Below are 20138 nucleotides of genomic sequence, written 5' to 3'. Positions count from 1 at the left end.
CGCAGTACACGTACTCCTGCAATATAGGAGTTCGATGGAGACTCAAAATAAGGTGGACGCTTGCATTGATTCGATCACAGCCCGGACATAGCGCCAGCTGGCTGCTTTTCAGGTAGAAGGAGCAGCTGCATCGTATGCGCTTAGCGCCCAGATTTGGGATCATTGGTGAAGTGGCGTGAGAGCAAAAATAATGTTTCATACAAGATAGAAACTCTCAGTGGCTGTCTCATCTCTCTTTGCAATCCCGGACCCACTTCATGAAGAAAAAAAGAAACAAAGGAAGTGAAAGCTGAGAACTTAGATGTCACTACAGAAACTGCATTGGGGAATGCAAAAGGCAATTATGGTTATTTCTTGTTAAAAAAGACCTCCTTTAGAAGAATGCACACATTTCAAAAGGGCCACCTCACATGCTAAGGGTAAGGAAATTGATGTAATGTCATTGTCTTGATAATAAATAAATACCAAAGTCGGAAAGAAAAAAAAATATATGACAGCAATTGGCCAAAATGTACTCTAATTACTAATACGTCGCAATTAGAGGAAACATAGAAAACATGAGGACGTGCGGTGGACCTTTCGATCACCTGTAAAAAAACGACCTTATTAGGACAGCTGTTTTGCCATATCTTCTCGAGATGAGGTGTCTGAAATCTAAATGCGTACTTGAAATTGGCGTACCATTTTACACAGATATGTTGAATAATAAAAAATGGTTTCCAGACCTTCATAACCCTTTAAAGCGTACTGACATCGCTCAATACAGGCGCGTCTGTTTCGCCTCGATCTAGGTAGGGAGCAATATGTCGGCCCCCTCCCGGTGACATGTAGGCGCCCTACCCCCGTCGAAAGGCGTTTACCGGGGCTGGGATCCGTCAACGGCCGTCATTCCTGTGTGACAACAAGCACAGACTTTACCGCAACGATGGCAATATCCTCTCGTGTGGGTTACAACGAAAAGGAATTGTTTCCTATAGTCAACACAGAGCACGCTGCAAATGCCTGTTTAAACGCACAGGAGCCTCGCAGTACACCATTTATGGCACGTGTGATGATCGTAATCTCCTCGGGGTGTGGGTAATTCTCGTGCTCAACCGTCCGAACCTTATTACGGTCGCAGGTTGCTCAAAAGCGGGAACTGTGGCTTGAATACTTTTTAGTTTACCTGCGCATATTTTGTTCTAATAGACATAAACACAAGAGATGAGCATTCCGGTCATGAGATCGTACATGTATATCGCTCACAAGCGCTCTGGAAGTCACAAATATGTGCAAGCTACGGGTACTTTCGTGAAGAAATGAACCTGGACTCCGAAAGAACCTCTAAAGTTGAAATGCTGAACAGTTTAACACTATTCGGAAAAAGGGGAGCACGACAATAGCGGTTTAATACGTTTTAATCTACCGACAGAACAAACAGCTGGTGCAATGAAGCATAATTAACACAAAAGAAACCATAGATAATTTTTTTTTTCGGTAGTGAATGTGAAGTAGTAAGTAATCGTGGGGGTAGTTCGTCAGAAAGTAGAAGAAAAAAAGGTGAAGGCATTTTAAGAAATAAATTTTTCGTTTTAGTTCCTATGAGCCATTTATTTTTCCTGTCCGTAGCGCAATTCTGTAATTAAAAGGTATCTGACTGAATTTATGGGCGATATGTCATTTGCAAATGCCCCGTTTTCCCCTCTGACTCAATACATTCATGTCTTTACGTTGCGATGAAGAGGATAGCGTGTGGTTCCTTTCTTAACAAGTTTCAGGCTCTCCCGATTTCTGACGAGAAACGTGCGACAACGAGGCCTTTCGGGCATATTGCGGGAACAAACGGCGATGAACCCATTAGCGTTTTCAGATCAGGCATGCGAGTCTCGACCACGCTATAGCACGCACAGCGCTGGTTTCGGTGTCGTCAAGCTGCCAAAGGGCGGCTTTTTTCCGCAACCCTTCCATATAACTACATATACATTAAAAAAAAAAAAATAAAGATTTGACTTGATTTGATTTAATTTGATTTGTCTAACTCCGAGACGATATTACGAGCCCTAGGCTGTTTAGCATACCGTGACACATTACATCATACACAACGTGCTGTTATATGACTGAACAAATATTGACCAGCGTGGTTTGCACTCCATTTGTCATGGCAGTGTTGGCTATTATGACTTGTTTTGAATGACTAATGCCTCGTATTCGACGCTTGAGGATTCCTCCAAAGCCGATGCGTTTACACAACAAGCACTCGGGGGAGCCGATATTCTATTCTCGTCGCTCATGCGGCTGCCGTGGCCAGCTAGGAATGCAAATGGAACCGGGTGTTTGTTCATACAGATAAAGAAACATACCTCACTGAATTGCATTGAACCTTTGTTGAGTTGCGCATAAATTTTCTTCGTGAGGCAGGGCGAAAAAGATAGATTTAGCTAAAAAAGAGATGTTACTAGCTCCGACGTATGTTGGATTAGATTATCTTTGTTGCGCAGGCACAACAGTCATGTCTGGTCACTGCTTATGCGCAGAAAGCACCCGGTCAGCCCGCTAAAAGTTTACAGTAGTGGGTCTTTACTGTAAAAGGGGGGGGGGGGGGGGGGGGGGGGCTGCATGAGGATTTGGTCGTCATCGAAACTGTCGCATCATGTTCGAACCCGACCTCGCCGGCTGCGTTTAGATGGAGGCGAAACGAAGAGGCGTCCGTGTGCTGTGCGATGTTAGCGCACGTTAAAGATCCCTAGATGGTCGAAATCATTCCGGAGCTCTCCACTACGGATCCTCTTTCTACTTCAACTCCCACCTTCCTTCCTTCCCTTACGGCGCGGTTCAGATGTCCACAGAAACAAGTGTGAGAGAAGTGCAAGATGCCGGGCTAGTTGGTACTGCATAATGAAATAAAACAGCCCAAGGAACGGGACGAAGCGCCCGTGTCCGTGTTTCCTTTCCTTCGTGTTTCGTCCCGTTCCTTGCGATGTTTTATTTCATTGTGTGTGACAGATACTGCGCCTTTCCTTTCCTGTGAATCAATTATTAATATTAGTATTATTATTTCCGCAACAGCATTTCACAACCTGAAGATTTCGCGTTGATCTGTTTGCCATCGAATTCATGAAATAATGATTGAAGGTGGTATTGATATAGACCGTTGTGTGGGCAGTTTTGAGAATTATTCCGAAAATGCCGCGGTTGTTATGGCCACGCGATACAGACACTACCCAATAGGAAAGGGGAACTACTTGAAACTCCCAAAACGGCCTCTTTAGCGCTTGTGCGACATTTCTTTTTTTTTTTTTTTTGCTTTCATAACTACTTCTACGTAATTTCTACTACTTTTGTCGCCACTATAGTAGTCCCACAGCATGTCTCGTAGATGCTGCATGGGGTTAGGTGGTCTTGGAGCGGGCCAGGCACCTAAAGTGGAATGAGAGATTTTTGTTGGATGTTAACGGTTCTTGTGACAGCATTCAAGCATCAAGATGGTATTGGAAAGGCAGTTCATTCTTCGCCCCGTCTAAGCGGGGGCAAGGAGGCTATCCGAACGACACTTGTCTTCATGGCGGTCGCTGGCAATAGTATGTGTTTTAATTTGGACGCGGTATGATATGCCATCCTCGTGTTCTTGCAGGGCTGACATTTACTATTATCTTCTAAATTTGCCGCGGTACGCCGCAACTGATTTTTAACATAACCGGATGCTTAAATTTACTTCGCATTAACCGAAGAAGCAGAGTGTTCGTTTGCAGGGACGTTACAAGTAGCTACAAGAAAATGCGCGGTGGCAGTCTCTTATCGTTGGACCTCGCAATTTGCGCAACGAACGGAAGCGTAGTATTTTTCTTCATTTTGAATAAACATTACTGAGGCAAACAGAGAGTGAGTATCCAGTAAAAGGGAGGGGTGGAGCGTGGACAGGACGTGCGAGAGTCGTGGAGTCTGCCTCTAAAGCTCTTGGAGGGATAGCTATCATCTCTTCGTACAGTTGTGACCCACTGTCGCAACAGAAGCGCGGGCCTCGGGGTTCAAGCCAGAGGGCGAGAGCTCCAGGATTTACTTAGAGCTGGAGAATTTCGTCGGCTGTTGTTCTCCTCTCCCTAGTCTGATGGCTTAAGGATCATTCCAGTGGTACATGCAGATTGGAATGGCAGTCATACATTCTAGGATGAGTAAGTACATGTGTGCCAATAGAGGCACTGTCTTGAAATCGGAAGCATGCAGGCAATTTGACTCTCAAGCCTTATGGATGCGGGCGCGCGTCTATGTCAGGGTCTCCTCAGTAGTGACCAGTGTTTCAACTGATCTAACTGAACGTTCTCCTTCGTTGAAGAATGTGTCGTCTACTCAATGGTGTGAGGCACCATTCATGGGCAAAACGTGCGTCGGTCTATGTTATGAATCCTCGGGTATTTGCGCTGCTTTGTGAGACACTGAACTCCGTTTTCTCAGCGAAAGCTGTGGGACTCTGATGTCATAATGTTTAGTGTGAGAATATTTTTTTATTATGCTTTTTATGTTCAAAACGGTAAAAAAAAAAAAAAAAAAAATCTCCAAGCACCTGAAATTGTTATGAGGAGAAAAGTGTTGGCGTTTCTGTCCTGCAAGCACTGCAAATAGTCATGTGGCCAGAAGTCGTGCTGGTGGTGTTAGGACAGGTAAGTTTGCGCTGTAAAGGCTCGTCAGAGAGTACAAGTTTTCTACGTCTACTGCTAGATAGAGGGTTCGGTACATGATTACGGCAGCCGCGTCCCATTCAGGCTTTAATAAATACAGGAAGAAGGAGGGGGGGGGGGGGGGGGACTAGCCCCAGTAAAACCATTTAAATGCGTTTGAAAGTCATGCTACCCAATGTGCAAAACTTCGTTTGCTCTGAAATGTTAAACAATCAGCCAATACCAATCAGGTAGTTTTTTTTTAGTTAGCTGATGGGTTTAAAAATACAGTTATCAATTTAGACCTGCTAAATAATCCTGAGAAAAAAAAAAGACGAAAAGGTGGATGAAACGTTTGAGTCAAGGTATCCTTTCAGATAAGCCCTCGAAACACAAAAGCTGCCATGTGAAAGCTAAAAGGCTGGGCCAGTACTGGGTAGGAAACCGGATTTCGTTCTCTGAGACATGTATTTAGGCGCTAAGATAGAACTAATGTCATGTAATAGCATATGTATTTTGAGGGTTGTTGTTAAGGTCGGCAAAAAAATAAAATAAAAACAAAGGCTAAGTTCCCCGTAACATATTACCGTTACATCCCCGTAACAGTATTACCTGGCGGCAGACAACTGAGCTTGCTGTTTTCAGGATGATATGTAAGACTTGCCACCAACACTTTATTCCAGACACAGATTTTCGCAGAAATAGTTACGAGAAAGCAATATTTAGTTTTTAGAACTTTTTTCAGAAAATTTTGGTGCGTGGTTTACAGAACCACATACACAGCACGTATTAATTATAAGACATTCGATAAGGCGCCTTACATAGAATAAAGCGGGTCTTCAGACGGTGAACCCGTATGAAAATCAGTGCTTCGTGACCTGGAAGCGAAAGCGCGCAATGGTTTTGAGTACAGCTATGTAGGTATGTATGTATAACTTTATTAAGGAGCCGGCAAACGACGGGTTAAAGCGTCGTGACGCTGGCCGAGCGTCGACCCGGGGTTATGCCCTACTCTGCACTACCTCATTTGGCCCGTTTGTGGTGGGTTGTCTTTGGCACAAATAATCAATGTTGGTTTAGGTTTTTCCAGAACAGCAGGCGATGTCCACCTTTTTTTATTCAGTTCTATTTCATTTGCTGTAGGCATATTCAGGTTGAAGTTCCCGTCAGCTAACAATCTAAGGTGAGCATATCGATACATAAAACCGTGACGACCACTGTTCGCAAACACACGCATACAAAGAAGAAACAGCTAGAAAAAAAAGAGCAGAAAGTGGATAGAGTTCTCACCATTAGTCGCTGCACCTTGGACTCGTCGCCATTCTCGGTCGTGGATGCTTTCCGGTTTGCCATGTCTCCGGTTTTTCAGCAAGTCCCCACGAACTATTTAGTCCTGACACAGGTTGTCAACATTTGTTCTTGTTGAGTGTTGAGGCAGGTTGCCTCTCTTGAACTAGGAGGCAAAGAACTGCAATGCGTGACCAGGTCCTCGGAGGAGCTACACGAAACTTGCGTCCGCGCGACCACCGTTGAGCAGACGAAGCTGAGGAGTTACAACAATATAGTCGCCTGCTGTCGATACATGAACATGTCACTAGGGAAATCAATGATTACGTCGCAGTTGCAAAGTTGTTGCATGTTCAATATCAGCTACACCGACGTTGGATACATCGCTGTCCTTTCAAAATCGACTGCTGGGCACAACTTATCATGGCCGCATGAATGACGCGATAAGTCAAGTAATTAAGAAATCGAACATTTAGGCATGATCCAAGTCATTTCTGTGCTAGCTGCTGTTCTTCAGCCTCGATCAAGGGATGATGTCAAAGCTGAGCGTGCCAGTGATGCATTTCTTCAAACTTCGGCTTTGCGCTGGAAACTGCAAGAGGGTATCGTTCAAAACAGGCAGTAGCCAAGTCATCCGGAAACGGATCGTCACAAGCGCAGGTTTAACAGGTTGGCAGCACGAAATGACGCGTGTTGCACTCGAATAACCGCCGGCAAGGCTCGCAGATGAGAAAACTGCGTGAGCAGAAAGCGGCTAGAAGAGGTCTTCTATGCCAGACAGCGTGAACCCTTCACACTTAAGAGAGGACGCCATCCTTCCGGACCTTGGTGCTAAGCTTCGCAATTCACTGTGGCTATGCATTTAACATTCCGATAGATGACACCTCAGGAAGTCTGATAAGGATTTTACGATGTGTTGCAGTTTGCAGAGCGTATTACTAACACGCAAGTAACAAGAGGCAGAAGGCGCCACGTGTATATAGTTTTGCTGTGCCTAGCAGATAAGAAGGTATCGACGCACTTAACCTATCGTTCCAGCAATTAGAACAACTGCTAAGGGAGCTGCTGGTGCAGCAGAACACAGAAATCACCGGTCACGCTTGCACGTTAACAAGTGGCAGACGACGACGAATCACACAGGTCTGGCTTCAAATTTTCACGGCGGCCAATGATGATGTGTGGCAGGTTGCGGATCCGGACGTACGAGAAGTGAGCAGCGCTGATACAGTTTTTAAGTTCGCATGTTTTGACGATTTGCAGATGACGCAGATGTTTCACCGGCTTCGTTTTTTTTTTTTTGTTCCGGAGCAGTCGGCAGATGTGTTGAACGCGCTGCTAGCAGACGGTAAACCAAAGCGACGAAGACATCGATGCAATAGCTTCACAGCGTAGCAGACGAACAGCGAACTTCGCGCGTCAGTGTTGGGAGTTCCGGTACACTGTTCTGGATCGCGTTTAGCAGCGCCGATAGCGGACGCGGCGGCGTCAGCTCCGTGAAATGTTCCCGCCGTCACTGGGCGGCCTGGTACCGAGCTCGTTCTGTTTAAGCGCCAGGATCGATGGCGACCGCTCGCACGGCGTGGCTACTGCGAACGCCACTACTGGGTGGAGCTCTTTTCTGCCGCGGACCCGGCAGTCGATCCAGTCACGTGACAGGCTCCCCTTTTCTTTCGCCGCCGTGGCGCGCGTACGTGATCCAGCTCCTGTCACGTGTCTTTGGGTATTCACGAAGGCTGGCCCATAGACGGCGGAGGGCTTGCATTTCGCTGAAGCTCCACTGTGCAGATAGGGTCGATGTGTTGTCGGTGGGGTAGTGACACAGTTCTGCCTTTTTGCCGTTTTCACCTCCCCATTGTTGTGTGCTTCCTGTGCATTCCTTGTTTTATTAATTACTTTCTTCTATTTTTTTCCCTCGCTGTTGTTCTTCTAGACCGCTTGTAGCGCTTTGTCATTTTGACAGTTTCACTTTAGCGTTCTCTGTCTACGTAGAGATAGGTGAAAAAAATAAAGAAATCTGCCGTGCAACCAGTAGTAGTAGTAGTAGTAGTTTTAAGTTATATTTTAAAATTCTCGTTTTTTATGTAATTAACAGATTAAACAGCGGGAATCGACACACTGGGACTGTGCCGAGCAGATATCGTGAGCTTATCTCGGGAAGGTAATTTTCTTTCTTTGCAAACAGTTCTGACGACATTATCGGGGGACGCCCCAGAAAAGCTATACATAAGCAGCAGGGCGTGGTGGACCCTCTCCGAGCGAGCAAGACAGGGGTGCACTAGAACAAGTCCTGCGACACACCGCTACGTGGCGTTATTGCCCTGGCATGTGACAAGGGCGCGCCTCTAAAGCTCGGCTATTTTTTCGACGGCGATTCCCAGGTGGCGTGGCGAAACTGAGTTGACTGTGCGGCACGTGACAACGCTTCCAGCGACAAAAATAGGTCGTGTAATACTTCGTAGCAATAGCAATGTCACCCATTTCTTTTGTTATGGCTGTTCTCGCATTTTCGGTAAGCTAGAACATCGGGACATTGTTTCAAATAAATCTGCCACACTGGCTGACAAGCTCCTCATAGGTCCTCTCTATCAGAACCAGGCGCTATGGATGCGATATTTCGAGGCTAGCTGTTCGTCATGTCACCTATACTTCTGCATTGAGAGGTACCGCTCAGGCTGTCCGAATCATAAGGCGGGTTAATGTCAGAACGAAGGCGGCGGCCGCATTGTTCTCGTATATTGACCAACTATATTGGTCAACTGGTTTGTAACGTGCCGTCACTCGGCAGACCAAGCATTAATCTGTTAGCTCAAAGGTTTGTTAATCACGTGATTCTGAACGGTGCCTTAATGGCATTTACAAGCGTGAAAGTGAAACTCATATTGTCACGTACCACGCGCCGACCGAGTTGAAAAAAGAAGCGTTTGGTCTGAGGAAGATGGTTTGGTTTGTGGGGTTTAACGTCCCAAAGTAACTCAGGCTATGAGAGACACAGTAGTGGAGGACTCCGGAAATTTCGACCACCTGAGGTTCTTTAAAGTGCACTGACATTGCACAGCACACGGGTGGCTTACTTTTCGCCTCCATCGAAAAGCGGCCGCCGAGGCCGGGATTCGATCCCGCGTCCTTGGGAACAGTAGTCGAGCGCCGTAACCACTGCGCCACCCCGGCGGGGTTGGTCTGAGGAAGAGGTTGACGAAGTGGGAAGGACGTTCACCTGGCCTTCTGTTCCGCCGCTTGCTCATCCAGTATTCATCTCAATGAACCCATTTCATTCCTAGAAATATGCTTATATGCGGTATACCTTCAATGTTTTCGAGATGAAAGTATCTACAAGTACAAAAAAAAAAAGGGGGGGGGGGGCACTTCAGCTGCGTCGTTAGGGGTATGACGCGATTGATTGATTGAATGTCCTTTATTGAATGGGAAGGTTCATGGCCATGAATGGGGGTAAAGAGGAGTAGACAGAATCTTCATTGTTTAGGTCGTCACTCAAATCACATTGCTCTAACCTGGCCACTAAGCGAGCCATACTTGGCAAATATCATCTGTGTGTTAGCATCACTTTCTAGAAGGGAACGGTAGTTCAGGCGGTAGGGTTTGATCTCGGAGCGTGCAGTAGAAAAAGCAGTGCAATCCCAGAGTAGATGAGATATGCCGCCGCTAGTTAGAGTCGTACAGTGCGGGCCCGTAATCATTTTCTCTGTATACTGACGCCAGCGGGCCATAATACGTGGCGTGTAAGCCGCATGGGCAATGAGCTTATTCAAAAAGACTTGACTTCGGGTGAGGTGGGTTTTTCTCGTAAAAGGTGGGTCTGGTGTGGCCACCTGCATGCGATGCTGACTGAGGCTACGAAGACTGGTCCGAGTATAGTGCACAAGGGCAAGAGAAGGGGTGAGTTGCCCGCCCAAGGTTGACTAAGGATTAATCAAGGGGGGTGGGCAAATAAATGTGGACATCCCACCTGCCAAGGCAGCCGCAGCATGTGCCGCCGCATTGCCCCTTGATTCGTCCGAGTGACCTGGAGTCCATTGAATAACAACAGTTCTGGTCGCGAGTTGGTGGCGTTTAAGGAGGCGCTATTTGGCCTTAGCTGTTGCATATTGTGAACCCGGAGTAGCGATTTCCTTGTAAGCTTCATAGGAATCAGTAAGAATACGTATTGAACCAGTTCCGGTGCAAGGCACTTCTCACAAGGCTCCCCAAATCGCGAGGAGCTCAGCATGAAGAAGGGTACCTTGAGGTAGGTGGCAGGCATAAGCGCCTGAAAGGGAAGAGTTGTCATCGCATATCCAGCCCATAGATGCAAATTCGCTTGTAATCGATGCGTCGGTGTATATGTCAGTCGTATCAGGGATTCGCTCTTATCGTAGGCTACCAGCCCACATATAAAGCCCCGCTTTAACCAAGTCGCATGAACGCGCCTGCATGACATAGGGGTAACGGGAATGCAAGGGTCCTGACAGGCTGATTCTGATATCACCCTCCCATACGAAAGGAGAGGCTCAAGTTGGCAGCTCTTGCCAGACGTAATGCCAGGCTACCCTATGTCCAGTTAGTGCTTGGCCATGTCAGCTGCCAGCTACTGCTTGCCAGCGCCACGCTTGTGAATTTTTCGCCCGCAACGCCGGTGGACCGTTTCGGCGAACGAGGCGTTTAACACTACCGCGTTAATGCACGGGTTAAACAAATTTTGGCTCTCATGGAAGTGATCCGTTGATTTCTGTCCCTTTATATGCGCGAGCATAAACCATTCTATGAAAGCACCGCAGCGGATTACCGGCAGGCGGTAAAGGGCGTAGAGGAGTGTTTTGCCACGTCTTTACGTAAATAAGACGACATATGTGGTTCTTGGTTTGCATGGTTCCGCAGTGCATACGCTAGTTTATGCTGCCCCGGCGATGATCAGGGACACACTCGTGTGCACGTGCTACTAAGTACGCATATCGAGAGGCCTTGCAATGATGGTCGCCTCCTTTACTGTGTCTACTATGGTATCTGGCGGACTTCGCTCAGTGAAAGCAAATTTCCAGAGGCTCATCGACCTCGTGTGGACGAACCTCGTGGCGCATTTTGTATATGATCCCTGCTTAAATTATTTGTCACACTTTTGGCCTTATGTGGGACCTGGGGACACCGGGGATTTGACTGTAGCAGTAGCTATCGTCGTTTACTCAAGCTTACTGCGATGCGCGGTTATCGTCTCGGTGTCACTTCTTAGCAGAGCTTAAGCGGGCAACTCTAGCAGGAATAAAACGCTTCCTGCTGCGGGGAAAAACTGGCGTTGCCACATCTCTAGTAAAGACCGAGGCGCTGTGTTGACCCTGGTCTCGCACAGTGAGGTTTCGCTGCATGTTATATAGCAGGTCACAAACACCCGGACCGCAGGCTGCGTGTGGCCCGCCGGCCCCCAAATTTTCAGCCCTTGTTCTGAAAGCGCGTGGCAGCTTGAAGAGTCGGCTTTAGTACCGGGCATGATTTCAAACTGAAATAAAATAAAATGTCGTCTGCATAGACGGTACAAGTACATTTATTGTGGAAATGAAGACAGATATTGCTTTATTAATCTGCTCTAACTTCTGATAGACATCAGCTGGCTTCAAGAGCAAGAAAGCCGACAACCTGTGTGTGCATATATATATATATATATATGATTATAGTTATCCGATAGTAACATTATGGTAACATGATTATAGTTATCCGATGGCACAAGGCGACAGACGGCTGCAGAGCCGCGGCAGCCTCAGAGTAACATTGAAAACACGCTATCTCTATCCCCAAGTTTCGTCACTTCGTACCAGTGAGCAGCGGCAGCGATAGACGACGATCATCGATATACTTGACATCAAAAGAATTATCGGTTCATTCGGTTAGATTCATTTGGGCTTTAGTGTCCTGACCTTTTCAGAGACCAGAGACAAAATATACCGACGTCCCGCATTGCAGGTACTATAGTGCACACTTCGAGCCGGACAGAGTCATGGCACTTAACGGTTTACACAAAGCGTTTGAGCAAATGGCCACTGAACCAGCCAAATTTGACGACAGTACTATTTGAAGGTGGTCAGCTGAGTATGCGCCAACCTCAGGGGCTAGGAATGACTTCTCATTCCTGCTCACGGAGCCATGAATGTACACGCTTTGTAGGTGGCTCCGGCTGACGCTGTTCAAACCTTCAAGAACCAAAAATCTGGCTTCTAAAAAAGGGCGTCGGTCACATTGAGCACAAAAACGGTTATGTCTAGGCGGTAATCAAAGGCATCATAAGACCATGACGAGTCCTTATGATCTGTTTTTTTACGAGAGACCAACCGTGAGGAGGATGTGAGGGCCAGCAAAGAAATGGTTTTGCGTATTAGCTCGTAGCCGACGAACAAAGCCGTAATATCTGTCCTGGTCTCTCCGAATCAGTCTGAGTGTCAAAGAAGTCTTTGGGAGGCCGGCAGATGTAAGAAAAGGCCGAGATGTTTTGGTGTTCTGTGCATCCTGGTTGATGCGACGGCGACGGCGCTGCTGCTGCTGCTGCTGCTGCTGCTGCTGCTGCTGCTGCTGCTGCTGCTGCTGCTGCTGCTGCTGCTGCTGCTGCTGCTGCTGCTGCTGCTGCTGCTGCTGCTGCTGCTGCTGCTGCTGCTGCTGCTGCTGCTGCTGCTGCTGCTGCTGCTGCTGCTGCTGCTGCTGCTGCTGCTGCTGCTGCTGCTGCTGCTGCTGCTGCTGCTGCTGCTGCTGCTGCTGCTGCTGCTGCTGCTGCTGCTGCTGCTGCTGCTGCTGCTGCTGCTGCTGCTGCTGCTGCTGCTGCTGCTGCTGCTGCTGCTGCTGCTGCTGCTGCTGCTGCTGCTGCTGCTGCTGCTGCTGCTGCTGCTGCTGCTGCTGCTGCTGCTGCTGCTGCTGCTGCTGCTGCTGCTGCTGCTGCTGCTGCTGCTGCTGCTGCTGCTGCTGCTGCTGCTGCTGCTGCTGCTGCTGCTGCTGCTGCTGCTGCTGCTGCTGCTGCTGCTGCTGCTGCTGCTGCTGCTGCTGCTGCTGCTGCTGCTGCTGCTGCTGCTGCTGCTGCTGCTGCTGCTGCTGCTGCTGCTGCTGCTGCTGCTGCTGCTGCTGCTGCTGCTGCTGCTGCTGCTGCTGCTGCTGCTGCTGCTGCTGCTGCTGCTGCTGCTGCTGCTGCTGCTGCTGCTGCTGCTGCTGCTGCTGCTGCTGCTGCTGCTGCTGCTGCTGCTGCTGCTGCTGCTGCTGCTGCTGCTGCTGCTGCTGCTGCTGCTGCTGCTGCTGCTGCTGCTGCTGCTGCTGCTGCTGCTGCTGCTGCTGCTGCTGCTGCTGCTGCTGCTGCTGCTGCTGCTGCTGCTGCTGCTGCTGCTGCTGCTGCTGCTGCTGCTGCTGCTGCTGCTGCTGCTGCTGCTGCTGCTGCTGCTGCTGCTGCTGCTGCTGCTGCTGCTGCTGCTGCTGCTGCTGCTGCTGCTGCTGCTGCTGCTGCTGCTGCTGCTGCTGCTGCTGCTGCTGCTGCTGCTGCTGCTGCTGCTGCTGCTGCTGCTGCTGCTGCTGCTGCTGCTGCTGCTGCTGCTGCTGCTGCTGCTGCTGCTGCTGCTGCTGCTGCTGCTGCTGCTGCTGCTGCTGCTGCTGCTGCTGCTGCTGCTGCTGCTGCTGCTGCTGCTGCTGCTGCTGCTGCTGCTGCTGCTGCTGCTGCTGCTGCTGCTGCTGCTGCTGCTGCTGCTGCTGCTGCTGCTGCTGCTGCTGCTGCTGCTGCTGCTGCTGCTGCTGCTGCTGCTGCTGCTGCTGCTGCTGCTGCTGCTGCTGCTGCTGCTGCTGCTGCTGCTGCTGCTGCTGCTGCTGCTGCTGCTGCTGCTGCTGCTGCTGCTGCTGCTGCTGCTGCTGCTGCTGCTGCTGCTGCTGCTGCTGCTGCTGCTGCTGCTGCTGCTGCTGCTGCTGCTGCTGCTGCTGCTGCTGCTGCTGCTGCTGCTGCTGCTGCTGCTGCTGCTGCTGCTGCTGCTGCTGCTGCTGCTGCTGCTGCTGCTGCTGCTGCTGCTGCTGCTGCTGCTGCTGCTGCTGCTGCTGCTGCTGCTGCTGCTGCTGCTGCTGCTGCTGCTGCTGCTGCTGCTGCTGCTGCTGCTGCTGCTGCTGCTGCTGCTGCTGCTGCTGCTGCTGCTGCTGCTGCTGCTGCTGCTGCTGCTGCTGCTGCTGCTGCTGCTGCTGCTGCTGCTGCTGCTGCTGCTGCTGCTGCTGCTGCTGCTGCTGCTGCTGCTGCTGCTGCTGCTGCTGCTGCTGCTGCTGCTGCTGCTGCTGCTGCTGCTGCTGCTGCTGCTGCTGCTGCTGCTGCTGCTGCTGCTGCTGCTGCTGCTGCTGCTGCTGCTGCTGCTGCTGCTGCTGCTGCTGCTGCTGCTGCTGCTGCTGCTGCTGCTGCTGCTGCTGCTGCTGCTGCTGCTGCTGCTGCTGCTGCTGCTGCTGCTGCTGCTGCTGCTGCTGCTGCTGCTGCTGCTGCTGCTGCTGCTGCTGCTGCTGCTGCTGCTGCTGCTGCTGCTGCTGCTGCTGCTGCTGCTGCTGCTGCTGCTGCTGCTGCTGCTGCTGCTGCTGCTGCTGCTGCTGCTGCTGCTGCTGCTGCTGCTGCTGCTGCTGCTGCTGCTGCTGCTGCTGCTGCTGCTGCTGCTGCTGCTGCTGCTGCTGCTGCTGCTGCTGCTGCTGCTGCTGCTGCTGCTGCTGCTGCTGCTGCTGCTGCTGCTGCTGCTGCTGCTGCTGCTGCTGCTGCTGCTGCTGCTGCTGCTGCTGCTGCTGCTGCTGCTGCTGCTGCTGCTGCTGCTGCTGCTGCTGCTGCTGCTGCTGCTGCTGCTGCTGCTGCTGCTGCTGCTGCTGCTGCTGCTGCTGCTGCTGCTGCTGCTGCTGCTGCTGCTGCTGCTGCTGCTGCTGCTGCTGCTGCTGCTGCTGCTGCTGCTGCTGCTGCTGCTGCTGCTGCTGCTGCTGCTGCTGCTGCTGCTGCTGCTGCTGCTGCTGCTGCTGCTGCTGCTGCTGCTGCTGCTGCTGCTGCTGCTGCTGCTGCTGCTGCTGCTGCTGCTGCTGCTGCTGCTGCTGCTGCTGCTGCTGCTGCTGCTGCTGCTGCTGCTGCTGCTGCTGCTGCTGCTGCTGCTGCTGCTGCTGCTGCTGCTGCTGCTGCTGCTGCTGCTGCTGCTGCTGCTGCTGCTGCTGCTGCTGCTGCTGCTGCTGCTGCTGCTGCTGCTGCTGCTGCTGCTGCTGCTGCTGCTGCTGCTGCTGCTGCTGCTGCTGCTGCTGCTGCTGCTGCTGCTGCTGCTGCTGCTGCTGCTGCTGCTGCTGCTGCTGCTGCTGCTGCTGCTGCTGCTGCTGCTGCTGCTGCTGCTGCTGCTGCTGCTGCTGCTGCTGCTGCTGCTGCTGCTGCTGCTGCTGCTGCTGCTGCTGCTGCTGCTGCTGCTGCTGCTGCTGCTGCTGCTGCTGCTGCTGCTGCTGCTGCTGCTGCTGCTGCTGCTGCTGCTGCTGCTGCTGCTGCTGCTGCTGCTGCTGCTGCTGCTGCTGCTGCTGCAGCAAGCAGTTTATGAGCTGTTCAATAACCTGATACGGCTGCTCTGCAATGAATTTTATGCCACAATTTCTCGACGAAGGCAGCAGATTTCGTAGTTTTCTGAAGCGGATTATAAAGGAATATTTATGCTAAGATGTGCGAGTTTTAGTATGCGGGCACAACCTTCTGGAAACGGGTGCAGCAGAGATTGGCTTGTTTCTTTTTTTTTTTTAAATAGTCATATCGGGGGTTTAGTGAAAACACCAGTCGTACGGAAGTCATCGAATTATGTTCGCAGTTTTACTACAATTTCTCGGAAGGCTGTCCCCGATAATAGCTAGTTGCTTCATCAGAACATCGTCACCACACGTGTAACCACTTCCTACAAAAATGAAAACAACAACAACAAAACGCTGATATATCCTCGTAAAGCTTACCTAAAGGACCTCGGCTGAAGTAGCTGCAGGTTAGAGATACAGACACACGCAAAAGTTTTGGTGATTGACTTTATTTGCAAATGACCTGTATAACTCCGCAGAGCCGTTGTACTGGTGTCACACAGACGCTGCACAATTCGCAGCTATGTGTCTAAACAAGCATTGGACCTTTTATTTGTTGTAGCACGAAAATGGGGATAAAAAACCGCGAGCACTGGACGCGTGATGAGAAAAAATAAAGAAAAAAAGGAAAGGAGAGACAGGCGTGTGCAGTAATGTCCCTCAGTGAGAGTTTGAAGACATCGCACGAAGCTCGGGGGCGGTTGCAATATGTCCTTGCTGCTTGCTCAGCTTGTCGAGTTTTCCTGTAACGCCGTTTAGATAAACACGCCTACTGCAGTTTTCACCGGGAAAACATCCCCCGCACAAAGCTGAGATTGCTGACGTCTCCCCCAACACCTACACTACTGCTTTGGGCGTGCAAAAAAATGATCTCAAGAAAATCACCAAGCCACGTCGGAGTTAGCGCACCACGAAAACGCGTAGCGAATGGGCAATTAACATAATGAGGTGAGGGAAGCAAACATACAACTTTGATTCGTTTAAATTATAAGGTCAAAACGCGAGGCTAATGTGTAGAACCAGGCAGTTGTGAGTTATGTACAGAGCATCGCAAAAGAAATAGAGCATGCAGACAGCGCGGCTTGAAGCACAGCCGCCTTCTTAGCGGTACCATACTATATAGCCTGTCAACCATCACGAACTCCCTAAACGTGCTGGGCGCTAATATTTCAATAGCTTATGCACGGCATAAGATGAAGGTTCAGGCTCCATAACCACGCATTGTTACTTTGGGAATTGAACGCCGCTGGAACCCGGTTGATGTCCTTTTTCAAGGAAGTGGCCCCACGGGACAAAGGTTACAGTCTATTGCTCCCTGCGTACGCCTTTCATGCTGTCTGCCATCGATCAAAGGATGGCGACCTTCGACATTCTATTCCGAACTTGCATCAAGACTGCCACGCCTAGTGTGGTGCACTATTTATGCTATTATGAACGCCTTCACGCGTTAACGGCTCAAAGCTTTTGCAGAGCATTAATATGCTCTGCAGGCATCTGGCATATCCACTCAGCTAAGCCTTCTGAAGTAGCTCTTGCTAAGCTCGAAGACAATGCAACGCATCGAACGGCGGGCAGTGAAATGTGACGCGGGTAAAAAGCACAGCAAAACATGACTACAACCATCCGCCGATCTGCCTCACAGCGTCTGCAATTTCGCGATGCACCTCCGTGCTCACGGAGTCTCTCGCGGCGCAGGGCACTACTGGTGACGGTGACGTGGACGAAACCTTCGCGACGTCATTTCCCGTCGCCTTAGGTGACGTCTTATTGGAGCCGGAGTAGAGACCACAGTTTCCATGGCCACGGAGGATGAAGTTCGCCTTATACGCCGCAATGCCTGCCGGGAAGGCACCGTCATCTACGGGTGTTCCTTCCTGGCTCTTGAGCAGCTCCTCGGAACCGCTCCGACGCACTGGGGTAAGAGTGGAAAGCCGAGAGTTCTTGGGAAAGCTCGCGGTCATGCCCAGCTTGCTGTTACTAGAGGAAGTTTTGACGCCCTCCGTAGGAGATTTTCCGGTGGAGCTCTTCGGCATCACGTTCGTCGTCACCGTTAATCTAGAACCTAGTTTATCCAGAGGCGGCGAAAGGGAAGTTGACGGCTTAGTGGTGGTGTCGGCAGTGGCAGGTTCTGCTCCTACACCCCCTCGTGACAGGACAGACGATGACGTTGATAGGTTTGAGTGCTTGCGGAAGCCCGTAGAAGACATTTCTTTGGATCGTTCAAGCAGGATGCCGTTGCTGATGATCTCGTGCGTCGATTCGTGCTGCTGCAGCTTGCGGCGATCTTCCGACTTGCTGCGCCGCCTCGCGGTCGCAGAGTCAACGAAACGGTGGACGCCGATGACGCGGGGTTTCTCATCGTTAGCATCGCCGCTTCTGGCAGCAGAGCGGCTGTTCCTTCGAAACAATCTAGGCTCGGGAAGCGCAGGGTAGTTCCAGTCGATGACGTCATCCTTGTCGGAGCTGCCGTCGCTGTCGTGGCTGGCGCCGTTCACTGTGTTGACCTTGCCGTTCGGGTTGCCACAGCCCAAAAGTACCGCGGAGGCGTTTTTGGTTTCAGCCGTCTTTGAAATTTGCGCGCTTGAAATCTGTGGGGACAATAATAGAAGCACGAACGTTACTCGTGTATACAGCATGGAAGCAGCTATAGATACCAGTCCCTGTAGACAACATTTGTCTAAAGGCTGAACTTCTCGTGACTTAGGAAACAATAATATATTACCAGTGAAGAATAGGTTTTTCTCGAAACCTGAATAAGAATAAAAAAGAATTACCCTGGGCATTGCTACAAAATATAATCGTCGTAAGACCAGACAAAAAAAAAAAGTCATGAATTATGATTAATAAAAAACTATATCCTGATAGAGAAAAATGCAAGCAAAAAATATGTATTCGCACCTGAAACCCCCAACATAGGACAGGCCATGTCCTATCTCTTAATTTAGGCACACAAAAGAATAATAATGAACAATAATTTTAATATTTTTGCAAACAATCAAGGCCCTATCTTCAGAACTCTTAAGTGATAAACGCGGATTCGTAAAGCGGACGCTGAGTAGAATAATGACGACCTCGGAGTGCGTTTGCAAAAACTAGAGGACGAAAAGGAAAGGCGCTTCTTATTCCTTCTTGAAGACTGGCTATGACAAGCCACCTCGTCAAAACTTTATCACAATGCTAGGCTTCACTATAGCTCGGTGGTTGCGTGAAGGCTAGGTGAGACATAGTAGCTAAATAACGTTACACTACCATAACCAATGTACGGTATATGTGTATAGGTTGTTTTTTTACTGGGTCGTCTCAGTTAATGAACCGCGCGGCACCTGTAACAACAGTGGTCCCCTCTTCTTCACGGCTAGTTCTCACGCAAAATGAGCGGGAGCGGCTGCATAGCTAACAAGACATCCTTGCCTGGCAGGCACGAAATTGGGTGACTGAAAGAGCAACATGGATTCGACGCGCCCAATACGTGGGCCTAATACTGCATTGAGGCCATGCTTTTGCTCGTTTCCAGTTCTCGCGTGCCACGATGCATCATCGCGCACTCAGCGAATGCGTAGTGGCGTTCCGGGAGTACCTTGAGCGAGGCAAGCGCCCTCTTCTCGGCGAGGCCTAGGTCCTCTGAGTCGGACTGGAAACCGTCGGGCGGCCGGATGGTGGGCACATCTATGAGCACCTCTTCTCCCGCCGGCTGCTCGATCTCGGTTGAGTACTCCAGGAAGCTGGAGCGTCCCGAGTCGGTGGCCTGCGCGTCGCTCTGATCACTGTCCTCCGTGTCCGAAGTTTTGGAAGATGTCTGCGGGGACGAAAAAGATCGCTTTGAAGGGTTGGGAGAGGTTGCAAGTCGCGCTGAAAAGCAATGTCTAGAAAAACTTTCAAAAAACTTTCAAACTTTCAAACTTTCAAAAATGCCTATATGGCAAGCATCAGTGGAACTTTCAGTGCTGGAACTAAGACAACAAATTCAAAGGAAGCTTGCTATAGCTTTGACAGGACTGACTTGTTTCTTTATGCGATTTCCTCAGCTGCTAGCTGAACAATGGTTGACAAATATCTCATATTTTTAAAAGTATAATTCCAACAAGATTCGGCCACCATGGACTGAAACCAGACTTTTATTTTTGTTCACGAGGCCCTAAGAACATGGGACGTACGTACGTTAGAACAGGGGGGACAAAAGTATTTGGTAGCTGAATGCAGAGACTCAAGCTAGCTGTGATCGACTACTATAGTTCTTCAGAGCCATTTTTTGTGTCTAAATGGCAGTATTAGGAAGAATGCGAGTACAAACTGATATTAAGTCTATTAAAGTGAACTGATTGCGCTCTTTGCATAATGACCATGAGGTACAGCACACATACAAACAGGAATTTGCACAATGTCTCTCTGAATGCGTGGCAGATCCCTGAAGATGAGTACTTTAATTAAAAAAGTTGTACTTACCTTTGGTTCTTCAATAACTTTCTTGAGGGTCAGGACCTCTTGCTTGAGGTCTTCACACTTTTCTTTGAGCTGTGTGCAGAATTAAATGGTTATACAAAACTTTACAACAAAAGTGAAGGCTGAGCTATATAGAAGAAGTGTTAAAGAAAAGCTTACATCGCGTCCCTTTTCCGATTTCCATGTGAAGGTAAATTTTCTCTTCAATGCCTTACAGCACAGCAGTCTTAA

The 20138-nt window shown here is 49.9% G+C and overlaps 2 protein-coding genes across 2 annotated transcripts in view; both read right to left on the bottom strand.

Annotated features, from left to right (window-relative positions):
- Kif19A (Kinesin family member 19A) overlaps positions 1-7496 on the bottom strand; it is a 123810-nt gene extending 116314 nt beyond the window's left edge. The window contains exon 1 of the mRNA XM_084604775.1: positions 5922-7496. Within this exon, the coding sequence (XP_084460901.1) occupies positions 5922-5984 (63 nt within the window). The 5' untranslated portion in view covers positions 5985-7496. The remainder of the gene's footprint in view (positions 1-5921) is intronic.
- Positions 7497-15907: 8411 nt separating this feature from the next.
- Positions 15908-20138, bottom strand: part of mwh (multiple wing hairs) — a 60743-nt gene continuing 56512 nt past the window's right edge. The window contains exons 10-12 of the mRNA XM_084604774.1: positions 19911-19979; positions 19045-19263; positions 15908-18055 (exon numbers count right to left, since the gene is read on the bottom strand). Of these exons, the coding sequence (XP_084460900.1) occupies positions 17081-18055; positions 19045-19263; positions 19911-19979 (1263 nt within the window). The 3' untranslated portion in view covers positions 15908-17080. The remainder of the gene's footprint in view (positions 18056-19044; positions 19264-19910; positions 19980-20138) is intronic.

Source organism: Amblyomma maculatum, chromosome 5 (assembly GCF_055883805.1).
Source record: "Amblyomma maculatum isolate TAMU_Amacu chromosome 5, ASM5588380v1, whole genome shotgun sequence".
NCBI lineage: Eukaryota > Metazoa > Arthropoda > Arachnida > Ixodida > Ixodidae > Amblyomma > Amblyomma maculatum.
This window is presented reverse-complemented; position numbering and strand designations above follow the sequence as displayed.